This window comes from Canis lupus, chromosome 10 (genome assembly GCF_011100685.1).
Source record: "Canis lupus familiaris isolate Mischka breed German Shepherd chromosome 10, alternate assembly UU_Cfam_GSD_1.0, whole genome shotgun sequence".
In the NCBI taxonomy this organism is placed as follows: Eukaryota; Metazoa; Chordata; class Mammalia; order Carnivora; family Canidae; genus Canis; species Canis lupus.
In genome coordinates, this window is record NC_049231.1 from 45,943,843 (window position 1) to 45,955,880 (window position 12,038).

General features: G+C 51.4%; 1 protein-coding gene across 6 annotated transcripts in view; it reads right to left on the bottom strand.

Moving 5' to 3' along the window:
• Positions 1–985: 985 nt before the first annotated feature.
• Positions 986–12,038, bottom strand: part of ZAP70 (zeta chain of T cell receptor associated protein kinase 70) — a 31,138-nt gene continuing 20,085 nt past the window's right edge. For 5 of the 6 annotated variants that reach the window (XM_038551091.1, XM_038551087.1, XM_038551089.1 and 2 more), the window contains 11 exons: positions 11,869–12,029; positions 7,403–7,541; positions 7,232–7,313; positions 7,107–7,153; positions 6,835–6,886; positions 5,586–5,778; positions 4,823–5,029; positions 3,182–3,374; positions 2,950–3,090; positions 2,731–2,843; positions 986–1,496 (listed from right to left, as the gene is read on the bottom strand). In XM_038551091.1, the coding sequence (XP_038407019.1) occupies positions 1,373–1,496; positions 2,731–2,843; positions 2,950–3,090; positions 3,182–3,374; positions 4,823–5,029; positions 5,586–5,778; positions 6,835–6,886; positions 7,107–7,153; positions 7,232–7,313; positions 7,403–7,541; positions 11,869–12,029 (1,452 nt within the window). In that variant the 3' untranslated portion in view covers positions 986–1,372. Of the gene's footprint in view, positions 1,497–2,730; positions 2,844–2,949; positions 3,108–3,181; positions 3,375–4,822; positions 5,030–5,585; positions 5,779–6,834; positions 6,887–7,106; positions 7,154–7,231; positions 7,314–7,402; positions 7,542–11,868; positions 12,030–12,038 lie in introns of all 6 variants that reach the window. The other variant, XR_005365793.1, reaches the window with a different exon arrangement.

Genomic DNA, 12,038 nt, shown 5'->3' on the forward strand with positions numbered 1-12,038 from the left:
AATCCGAGTGAGGCCTGTACCTAATAATCCCCATGTCAAGTTCCTGGCTCTAGGGTCTTCTCATCGGCATTAGCCACCTGGGCCTCACACTCCCACAGATAAAGACCCCACCCTTCCCCCATAGTTCCACAAAACAGCCACAGGGTTTCTAAACCTTCACAAACAAAAAGAAAGAAAACTTGCCTTCCCAGAAGCTGTAGAAAATCTCTTTGCCTCTCCCTGGCACAGAGTGGGTTTCATGGCTGCCCTTGAGCCAATGCCTCTAGAGAGCCAAGCCAAGAGGATGAGACAATGGCTGGGAACTAGGGATAGGGCCAATCACAGCTGAGGAAAGGGTAGACGTTCAGAAGAGAAATTCAGGAGCCTGGCTCCACCTCCCCCAACCTGTTGGGTTCTGTGCTCTGACATCCAATTTTCCACGTGGGGAGTGCTCGCTTTGGCAGCACAAATACCAATTTTCCACGTGGAGAAACTGAGGCAGCAAGCACTTGGGGACAGGACTTCTCAGTAGGAGTGAGCTGACACTTGGGACACCAGGCAATGAAGATCCCAGCTGTGACTGTCTAAGGAGGAAGGTGGGGCAGCTAATGAGGGTGCTGGGTGATAGAATCACCTGAAGACGTAAAATGCACCAATTTGGGACCCGGGGTGGGAGGAGGAGGGGTTGGCATTTGTTAAAATCACTCCAAGTGACACCAACATTCAGCCAGCATGGAGAGCACCCACCTAATGCAACCCACAAAGACAGGGAAACTGAGGCCCAGCGGTGTGCCTGCCTCAGTTCCCCCACTCTGCCATAGCTCCTCACTAGTACAGGGATGTCCTCAGGGCAGAGGAGTGGGAAGACCAGACCCCCCAGACCCTGGGGATCACGTTCGAGCACACCCAAGAGAAGCTGTTTACAGGCACTTCTCTTTGACCCCTTCCAATGACCTAGCCCCTTTCCTGGTTCCCCCTTCACCCCAGAAAAAATGAGGGACTCAAACAAGAGAGAAGCTGAGTTTATTACAATGACTGAGGTCTTGCCACCTGAGAGTTCCCAGAGTCTTCCCCCTCAGGACACAGAGGAAGGAGGGTCCTTCTTGTAAGCAATGTGCCCTCAGCTCAAGGCTCTTCGGTAGATTCTAGCCCAAGAACAGGTTACAAAACCCCACCCTCCCGGGCCTTCCCTCCTCCCCCAACTGGAGAGGACAGGTAACCAGGTGAGGAACCCTAGATCAGTATGAACCTGAGGCCTCAACCACCTGCCTTACCACGGCCCAGCTGGTAAGGTTTGGGGAGAGGAGCTGAGCTGACTTCAGCCAAACTGGAGGTCCTACGATGGGGCTGAAGCTGGGGCATCATGGTTTGCAGGCCCCAGGCAGGCTGGAGTTCAGACAGAAGAAGCTTCAACCCCCTTTCCACACCCCGGGAGGTCCTCAGCCTTGCTTGCCACGCTATAATAGTAGGCCCGCATGCGCTGCTCCACAGCTTGGAAGTCTGGGCGGTCCTCCCACCTGTGGGAGGTTGGGTAGATCCAAGCCACTGACCATATTCCCACAACCCAACTTCACCTGGAGGGTAGACATGCATGGGGCTTAGAAAATCAATGAGGTTGTCAGGGTGGTGGAGTTTGGGGGTAATGGAGAGGTTTCGTGGGTGTGAGAGGACTAGAATTCAGGTGTTGCCATACCACATAATAGAAGAGCTGCCAACATACAGAATGTTGGAGGAACCACCTGTTGTGTGTTAACAGGTGAAGACTTGGGGAACTGAATTCATTAGGAGTTGGGGTAACAACTATCAACCCAGAGGATCTGGGATACTGTACATATGCTGAGACCCAGTGTATTTGAGTACTGGGTGCAGGCTTATACAGATGGAAGTATGCTGCTCCTAATCTAGCAGAACACTGGAACATTGACAGTGGGTTCAGCTTATGGAAAGTTGGGCCTATTAAAGATGCTAGCCTCTTTCAGTATTGGGGTGTTGGTGTACTATTTCCCAATGGGGGCCAGGTTAACACATGTTGAATGGACTGATCATTTATTATTTATCATAAATAGGGTATCTATTTACCGGGTGGCTTGGGTGTTTGGATGTCAATGTCAGAGGTGTTGGCCAGTGGAATAATGGATGTTGGGGTAGGAAAGGTATCAAATGTTAGAATACCCATGCATTGCATGGCCCAATGTAGGCTAATAGCTTTTTTGGGGGTGCATGTTGCCTATTGTCTGATGGGAAGTTGAAATATTGATAATTTCAGGAGTTGGGGTGTTCAAGTATTGAGTTTGAACACCAGACAGGGGTGAAGGTTTTGAATATATTGAGTTTTTGGATGCTATAGTGTTGGCCTGTGAGGGTAAATAGGTGTTGGATGGTGGGGGATTGAGGAATTAGACTGGAGTATTATCCCATGCCCTGACCATTGGTACCATATTTTGGTTAACAGAGTACTGACTTGTTTGGGTATTGTAGGATCAGTGTGTTGAGTGTTGGCTGGTAGGGGACTGAGGTTTTAGATGCTGGAGCAGTAGGTGTCTACAGGTAGGGTGTTATGATGTTGGCCCAGTGTCAGTGTGTTGAGGCATTGAGCATGGGTGCAGAAAGTAAAGGTACTGAGTGTTGGAAAGGCTGTGAACTGGGTGAGTCTTGGGTGGGATGAGTTTTGTACTCTTGGGCACCACAAGCTCTAGCCCTAGGCCCAGGTGTCAGTTCAGCCAGGTACCCTTCCCTCCCACTGGCACTTACTTGTAGATCCAACAGTCCTTCATGAGTGTGTACATTTCAGGTGGACACTCTAGGGGGCACTCCATCCTCTTGCCCTGCTCAATGAAGGCTATGACCTCAGGGCCCTTCATCTTCTGCTCAAACCAGAACCAAGTGCAATGTGAGTACTAGGGTCACCTCACCCTTATCGCCCCCACTTCCCACACAGCTGCCCGCCCACCCACCTCTGCCCCTGCCTGCCTTGTAGGGCTTCTGGCCATAGGAGAAGGCCTCCCACATGGTGACCCCGTAGCTCCAGACATCACTGCGGCTGGAGAACTTGCGGAAGTTGAAGCACTCGGGCGCATACCACTTGAGTGGCCACTTCCCCGCTGAGCGGGCCTGAGAATGGAGAGATGCTGCCAGGGCAGGGCTTGGGGACCCTCCACCCACCAACCTCATCCACCTGGGCACCAGAGGGGTGGGGACTCACAGTGTAATAGCTGTCGTCGGCACCCAGTGCCTTGGAGAGACCAAAGTCACTGATCTTGGCGTAGTGCCGGTTGACTAGCAGGACATTGCGGGCCGCCAGGTCACGGTGCACAAAGTTTTTCTCCTCCAGGTACTTCATCCCCATGGACACCTGGTGCAGCAGCTCTGCCACATTGCTGATAGGGATCTCCTCCCTGGGGTGCAGGGGAAGGCAGGGTCACCTGGGAGGAGGCAGCCCAGGTTCCCCAGGGGGTAAAGCCCACTTCTCTGATGCAGCTGAGCCTGTGTTCAGCAGGTGCTTGTTGGGCATCTGCTGTGTGCCAGGCACAGGGCTGGGGATATGGCGGGAGGTGAACAAAAAGGCAAAACCCTCTGTCCTCATCTAGTCTTGAGGCTTTTCATCTAGTCTTTGAGGCTCCCACATACTGTTACCAAACTTACACATTTACCTGAGCCTCTATATATCTTCAGAGGGGGCTAATAGGCATCTCAAAATTAGTAAAGACAAAGTTCCTGATTGTTCACACACATGCACACACAACTGGCTCTCCCCACTGTCCCCTTTCTTCTCCAGCAGCTACATCCTTTCATTTACTTAGGCCAGAAGCACTAGCCTTGCCGTCAGCAACTCTTTCTCACACTCAGCTTCCAACCTGAGTTGGAAGCACTCAGCACAGGCAACTCTGCCTTCGGAATCCCTCCAGAATCCTCCTACTACTTCCCACCTCATCTTCTGCCACCATGATCCAGCCCTCATCATCATTAGCCTGGACCAAAACAGTCACCCTGCCCTCGCCCCTGTGGTCTGTCCTCCTCACACAGGAGTCAAGTCCTGCCACTTCTCCACTCAGAGCCTCCTAGGGCTCCCACCTCACTTCGGGTAAAAGTCCAAGGTCTCCCCAGGGCCCATAAGGCCCTGCACGATCTGCCCTCCCACCTTCCTACCCACATCAGCCCTTTCTCCCTCTCTCCTCTTCATGTGCTCTGTTGCAGGCACGGAGCCTTCCTCACAGTTCCTCCACTACCCTGGGCAAAGACAGCCTCAGGGCTTTTGTACTGGCTGTGCCCTCTGCCTGGACCGCTCTTCCTCCACAGCTCCACTTTAGTTTACAAACCTCACCTTCTCACTTTTCATCTCCCACCCTGACACTTCCAGTCCTCTTTTTTATAGTAAATATTTTCCAACATACTCTATGTTGTATTATAATTATTCATGAAAACCTCTCTTCCCCAACCAGGATACAGGACAGAGATCTTTGTCTCTTTTGTTCAAAGATGAATCCCTGGGGCTGGTAATAGTCCCTCTTTCAGAGAAATTGCCCAGTAAACACTTGTGGAATAACTGAATGCATAAGCCAGGGTATACCACAAATGCACATGCACCAGTGAGAATGTGAGTGGATGGGCACATGTCTCAGTGAGTGTCAAAGATCATGTCTGTGACGGTGAGAGTTTGAAGCATAAGGACATCTGTGCTGTTAACAGCTCTGCTTTGTGGGTGTGAGTGTGGATGTCAGGGTGTGCAGGGGTGGCAGGAGTCATGCGGAAATGAGTGTGCTCCTGGGTGGGGCACATTCATAAGTGGATGGATGAACCTGCTAGGCCCACAAGCTCCAAACACCCAGCCCACCCTGGGGCTCACTTCTTCCCAAGCAGGAACTTGTGCAGGGGCCCACCGCCCGCCATCTCCATGACGAGCATGAGGGCCTCGGCCTGGCAGACACCGATGAGCCGCACAATGTAGGGGTTGTCCAGCTGGTGCATGATCTGTGCCTCACGCATCATCTCATCCTTGTCTGTCTTCTCCGTGCTATGCTTCAGCACCTTGATGGCCACATCAATCTGCTTCCTGCCAGGGTGGGCACCAGAGTCAGCAGGGGCCTTCTCAGCCCCTCATGTCCACCCAGCCTGCCTCTCCTCTCTCCAGACATATGTGGTGGATACTGTGGTTTGTCACCTGGCTCTCCCGTCAGGGCCCAGGCACACACTTCCTTAGCTGCCAGGAGCTTTGGCTAGAACAGCTCATGGCCAACGCCCTCACCAAGGACCGCCCCTACTGAAACACTTCAGAGTTACCCTCCCCAGAGGCGGCCTGTATCCAGTGAGCAGTCAACCTAAGGGGACAAGGGGGACCCTCTGCAGCTCTCCTGGGATGGGTGAGGCCTCTGTTGCAACCACAGCTAGCCCACTTCTCCCTGCCCCAGGCCTGCCTCTCCCACACTCTCCAGTGCTTGTCCCTGAGCCTCCCAGGTCACCCCCTAGCGTGTAGTCTCTCCTGGCCCAGGGTGTGTGTCCCATCCTGGATATCACATCCTGGCTCCAACCTCCAAGGTGTGGTGAGTCCACTCCCCTCCTCTGCACCCCCCCAACAGGAGTTCCCCAATCTATGGCAGAGGTGGCCATACTTGCGCATGCGGTAGACGCCCTGGCGTACTGAGCCAAAGTTGCCACAGCCGAGTTCTATGTCAGCCATGAGGAGGTTCTCACGCTTCAGGAAGAGCTTCTTGTCCTTGAGCTCCTCAGGATCGCTGTAGGGGCTCTCATACACACTCGTGTCCATGGGCATTGACTGTGCTTTCTCTGAGGATGCTAGGCGTGCTGGGCACATACACACAGCCATGCACTCCCAAGTCAGGATGAGGGAGTGGGATGAGGCAGGGGAACGAGGAAGTCATGGCAGCCTTGGCACCCACAGAGCATACACCCCAGACAGTGGCGCACCATCCAGAGTATGCCCAGGCACATGGGTATGTGTATGTGTTCATGTACACATGTGCACTCGTGTGTGTTCCTGGTCTCATCTGTGGGTGAGCTGGGAAGAAATGTTCAAGTGGATCCCAAAGGCACGTGCATCTCTGTGCAACAGGTGACCACGTGTGCTCCTGTGTGTTCACACATATGCACCCACATATACATTCACCCACGTCTCTGTGTATGATGGGGTCCAAAGGCGTGTCTGCATGAGTAGTAACTGTTAGTGTGCCAGCTGGAGGATGCATATCTTGTCCTTGAGTGTATTCACTGACATGTCAATGCCTGCCCGCGTCTGTGGATGCACCACATAGCCATGTTGACAAGCACTCCAAGATGAGCCTCCATGTGCACATGCAACCATGTGTGTTCTCTGCGCACATAGGGACCTCCTTGCATCTACACATCAAACACATTAGCATCTGCAGCAGGGCATCTCAGGAACTTGGGCTCAAATCCCACCCCCACTACTGCCTAACTGCAGGACCTTATTAAGCTAGTCACCCTCCTTTCTCATCTTAAAGATAAGAAGAATTGCCATAACTGCCTTATATGGCATGTCAGAAACATTCCATAAGCACAGTCACACGAGCATGAAGTGTGACTGGCACGTAGTAGATGCTGAACAAATGTGTGTCTGTAGCCCAGGTGACCCAGGCATGGCCAGATGTATGCCCCTGCATGTCCACATGTACCCCATGTACATGCACACAGGCAGGCATGCTGGATGCGCACCCATGCGGATGTATACAGGCACAGGGTTTGCACAGAGCAAATCAAGCCAATTGCCACAAGTCAGGCCTGACCCATATTCCTCCCCTGCCACACCCCAGGGCCAAGCCAGGGACCTTGATCTAGCCTGGCATGAACCCCACACGCACACCTCTACCTCTGTCAGCTTACCTGGTTCAGGGGTGTATCCATCTGAGTTGAGGGTGTCAATCCGCCTGTGAGCCTGAAGATCATGAGGTCAGCAAGGTCAGCAGGGTTCGAGCTGAGGGCACTGGGCCCTTAGACCCATATTCTTAGAGGACTCACAGGGACAGCACTGGGGGGACCTTCTGTTCCACGGCAATCCTACTCTCCATCCCAGCCTCACCCTGGGAAGAGGACCCACCACCCACCTGCCCAGCTCCATCCCTCAGGACCCAACCCTGAGATGCCAGCTAACTCACTTGGGTGAACGTGGATGGGTGGGCTGGAAGTGTGGGAGCAGCAGCCTCTGGAGGAGCAGAAGGGACAGTGAGAGGGTGGGGCACAGGGTCTCTCACTCACCTCTCGTCCCTCACCACCCACTTACCTGAGCTGGCGTTGGTGTTGGGGCAAGCGTCCTTCAGGCAGTAGATGAGCCCATCTGCCTTTAGCTTCAGGTACTCTACCAGCTGCAGGGAGGCAGTGTCAGGGTCAAGACTCCTCTCTTCCTCAGATCCCTAAGCAACGCCCCCATCAACAAGGTAGATGGGCAGCTTACCTGCCAGAGCGTGTCAAACTTGGTCCCCTCAGGAATACAGTATTTGCCTGCCTTGTCCTGGCTGATGAGGTAGTGGTACACTGTTTTCCCATAGATCAGGGACAGTGCATACGTGCCCTGCTCCTTCCGGGGCCTCAACCTGGCAAGGGGAAAGAGGGGATGTCACTCCTATAATCACCTGGGCCTCTCTGGTGGTGACCCCTGCTGGGCCCAGTTTCCATGCATACTCTTGCACACACACATACGACCATGGGCTCTGCCCCTGATGGTCTCATGGAGAAGTGGCAGGGACTAGGGGCGCCAAGGTCAGGCCCGACTTAACCTACAGACCGGCTGGTAACAGGCTGGTGGGGTGCAGTGGGGTGGAGGAGGAGAATGAGAAGAGGATGGCAGTGTCCACAGGGAGACACACTTGTCCAAGGGCCAACATGTGACCATCCACAGGGGAATCCTGGCCTTCCCACAGTGGACACTCAGCCCTGAATAGCCTGATATTCAGCTACCCACAGCTGAACACCTGGCCATCCAGAGGAGAACTCTGAGCCACCCACAAGCAGACACCTGGTCCTCTATGGCTGAGTATGCGGCCTTCCATAGGGGACACTCAGCCACCCACAGGGGATACCTGACCATCCATTGGAGGGATATTTGGCCATCTGTGGTAGACACACAGCCACTCACAGAGGACACACAAATCTATGCAAGTAGACTTAAAATATTCTCTTGGGGAGAGAAAGCCATTTTGACATGAAAAACAACAGAAGTAACCACAACTCTAGCTCCTGGGGCACCTGTGCACAGATCAGAATAAGTCTCCTCATCATGACAACAGATCCACTAGTCACTGTAATAGACTGCCCTTTGACAGAATGAGACCCTTGATTGTCCTCTGCTGGAAATTTGCTAAAATAAATAAGCAAATCTTCCTTGCTTATGAATGAGAGTTGAACCCCTCAAAGATGGTGGTTTTGTGTGTAAGAACCTGTCTGCTCACACACAGCTCCACGTACATGAACCAGTCTAACCGCCCCCCAACACACACACACACACACACACACACACACACACAACAACTTAGAGCTAGATGCTGGTACCCTCTCCTCCCACGGTGAAACCAATCAACATCTCCCACAAAACATTTGTTTGCAGTCACTGACACAAGGTTCTATTCCAAAATTAAGTGAAAATTTCCAATGGAGAATGGTCAGCAACTGGTCCTGGAGGTCTTGGGACTTGTAGAACAAGTTGTAGGCAGCTGACCAATAATCTTAGGAAGTGCACTGAGGTACGGAAGAGTTGGCTGGTGGCAGGCAGCAGGGAATAGGCAACAGGATGGCCTGCAGATGCTGTAAGCTCTCTGACAGGACTTGGGCCCTGCCCATGGATGTTCATTTATCAGACAAATGTTTACTGAGTGTGAACCATGCGCCAGGTATTGTTCTAAGGGCAGGGATACAATGATACAAAAGAGATGTGAGCCCACCTCATAATCAATCCCTTCCTTAGACCAGAGGGATGGAAAATATCCTCTAAATTGCCACGGCAAAACCTGATAGTGGTACAGAGGAGCAGCAAGTTCCCCAGAGAACAAGGCAGTGAAGGATGATACAGTTCCCAGGCTAGCCCACAGCAGTCAGGGGTACATGAAGAGATAAGAAACCAGAGTACAGGGTGATAGGGGAGCACCAAAGGACGAAGAAGAGAGCCCACAACAAACTAAAAAGCAAATGCCCCACAGAAAAGAAGGCACTTCCATAAGTAGACTGGTGGACTAGCCTGGAAGTTATGGTCTCCAATTACTAATTCTCTTCTTCTGAGAAGTGAAAAAAATCTCCCCAGGTCAAAACCTTAAATTCTGAACTGGCAGCAGAAACTCAACACCTAGTGCTCACTGGCAAATGTGTATGGAATATTGAAAATACCACCACAATATCAGGCATTCCTTCCCATCAGTTGATGGAGTGTCATTCTGTAGCTCCTGAATCAGGACCTGACCACATGACTCGCTTTGGCCAATAAGACATTAGCAAACATGGCAGGAGGAGAGGCTTGGAAAGTGGTTGAGCACTGGGCCTGCTTGCCCTCTCCTGCTTTTCCTGGCAACCCTGCCACCACCATGGGAATGAGTCCAGATTAACCTGTTGGAGAAGCCACATGAAGGAAAACCAACGCATCCCAGCCTACCAACTACCAGACATGTCCGTGAGGCCATCCTATACCATCAGGCCCCAGTCAACACCCCACTGCATCTGACTACAGGCACATGAGTGAGCTCAAAAGAAATCAGCACAAGAATCACCCAGTTGAGCTAAGCCCAAGCTGCCAACCCACCGAATCAAGGGTGAATAAGTGATGTTGTTTTAAGATGTAACACCTTAGGATGGTTTATTATATAGCAAAGCCTAACTGATAATGCTCTCTTTGGAAAGAGATTCGCAAGTCCTTAAAAGAACAATGACCAATTCACACATAATAACCACATAGGCAGACATGGGTATGGTCACCATATATATTTCAGTGCCACAAATTCTACTTAATTTACCAAGAAAACAGTAGGTGGTAGCAGTACTTTGTCCTCACAGTTCAAACTTGAACTTAAGCTAGAAGTCCCAGCTAAGAAATTCAGGTGGATCTCCACTTAGGAATATATGGAACCTGATAATAGTGGTAAAGATAAGAGCTACCATTTACTGAGATAGTGGTTCTAAATTCTTCACACAGTTGTCACTTAATCTTTACAGCATTCCCCACATGGTAGGTTCTATTCTGCAGTTGAAGAAACTGAGGCATAGGAGCACATCTCCTGCATAGCTGGTTAACAGTAGGGTTGGATTCAGATCCATTTCTGACTCAGTTAATTGCTAATAGGAACGACAGCCAGCTCCATCACACGATTATCTGTGCTGCCCTGAGCAAGTCACTGATCCTCTGTCTCAGTCTCCTCATATGTAAAAAGAGACAACTGAATATATCATAAGTTCTTAACCTGAAAAGAGCTCCAAGAATAAGGATCAGGCTCAACTAAGATCTCCTGTAGCTGTACACAAAATCTCTGGGGTGAACATGTTTTGGGGTTCAGAAAGGGGTTCAGCTTCAGTAAGATTCCCAAAGGGGGTCTGTGATCCAGAAGAGGTTAGGAAACACTTAAAAATATACTCTTAAAGGCCCTTTGTGGGGGTCAGGTTTCTTTTCAAGTTGAATCAACTCATAACCATAAGCCCTGCGATTACACAGAAAGTTTTGGCAGGAAACAGCATGAAGTACAATCTCAACCACTTTTCAGCAGCTCTGAAGTGTGGTCAACAGCACGCATGGCCCTGGTCTTAATTCCAGGCCTGAGTGGCATACATCTTTCCATCACACCCTATACTCTTATCTCAGAACTGTACCTGTCCTGGACTTGTAACAGGCATCAGGATCCACCAAGAGTGTTCCCTTCCCCCCGGGCCCATGCAAGGTTCTATGCCTACAGCTTTGACCTTCAGCCCCCTAACTATCCCCATACTGAGAAAGCAGTTCTTGACTACAGGAACTGCAAGAAGAATCTACAACAGCCTCTGTCTAAAGCATGCCTTGCCTAATTTTCCAACAGTCTGGCTCAAAGTAGCTGCTTCTGGTCTCTTGACATCACCCAGCATGAGTCACCATCCCTGATAATGTCACTGCTCCAACTGCTTCTGAACTTCAGTGCCAGCTCAGTCTCTACACGGTACCCAAGCCCAGCTCCCTCAGCTTCCACCTCCCGTGGCCCATTCTGGCCCAACCTGCCTCTGTGGCTTCAAGCTTGACATCCAAGGCCTCCACAGCTGGTCTAACCCATTGGCCCTGGCTCTTCTGACACTCCTCTTACCTCAGTAGACCAATTAACTGTCATAAACTCTGCAGAAAGTCTGGAAATCTTTTTCTTGAGGCAGTGGAATCATTGTCAAACATTTTCCATGGAAGATTAAGATGCAAAAGAGGCCAAAGCTGAGGTACGATGGGGAGAGCCGCTGATAAGTAGCAGAATCTGATTTACTATCCAGACTATACTGTATTGATTCATCATGTTTGGTCTTCCTGCTCCACAATGACAGGGATTTATGTCTGTTTTGTTCATTGTCATGTCCTCAGTGCCTGAAACAGTGCTTGGCACATAGTAGGTGTTCGGTAAATATTTGTTGAATGGAGGAGAGGAAATGGAAGTAGGCAGAAGTTCAGCCACTTGCCCAGCGTCGGCAGCTGGTAAGTAGCAGAGTCTGGATTGTTCCCCAGGCAGTCCAGCTCTGGCATCCTAACCACTGCAGATCCCTTCCCATATTATGCCCCTTCCCACACTCAGAAACACACAACCCCCCTGTGTGTGTTAGCACAGGTGTACCCCTTCATGGTCCATCTGCACCCTGAGGTCTGCAGCACCCTCCAGTATTCCAGCCAACAAGCTCCAGCCTACCACCCCAAAGCCCCAAGCCTCAAGGCCCACATACAGGAACTTGCCGTCGGTCTGCGAGCCCGAATAGAGTTTGCGCTCTGCCTCCTCGCGTGTCAGGCTGCTGTGGTACCAGGGCATCCGCTCATGAGCTGTCGTGGCAATGAGCTTCTCCACCTGGGGAGCCTGGCTGATGATGGCCTGCTCCAGGGCCTCGCCCTAGAGAAG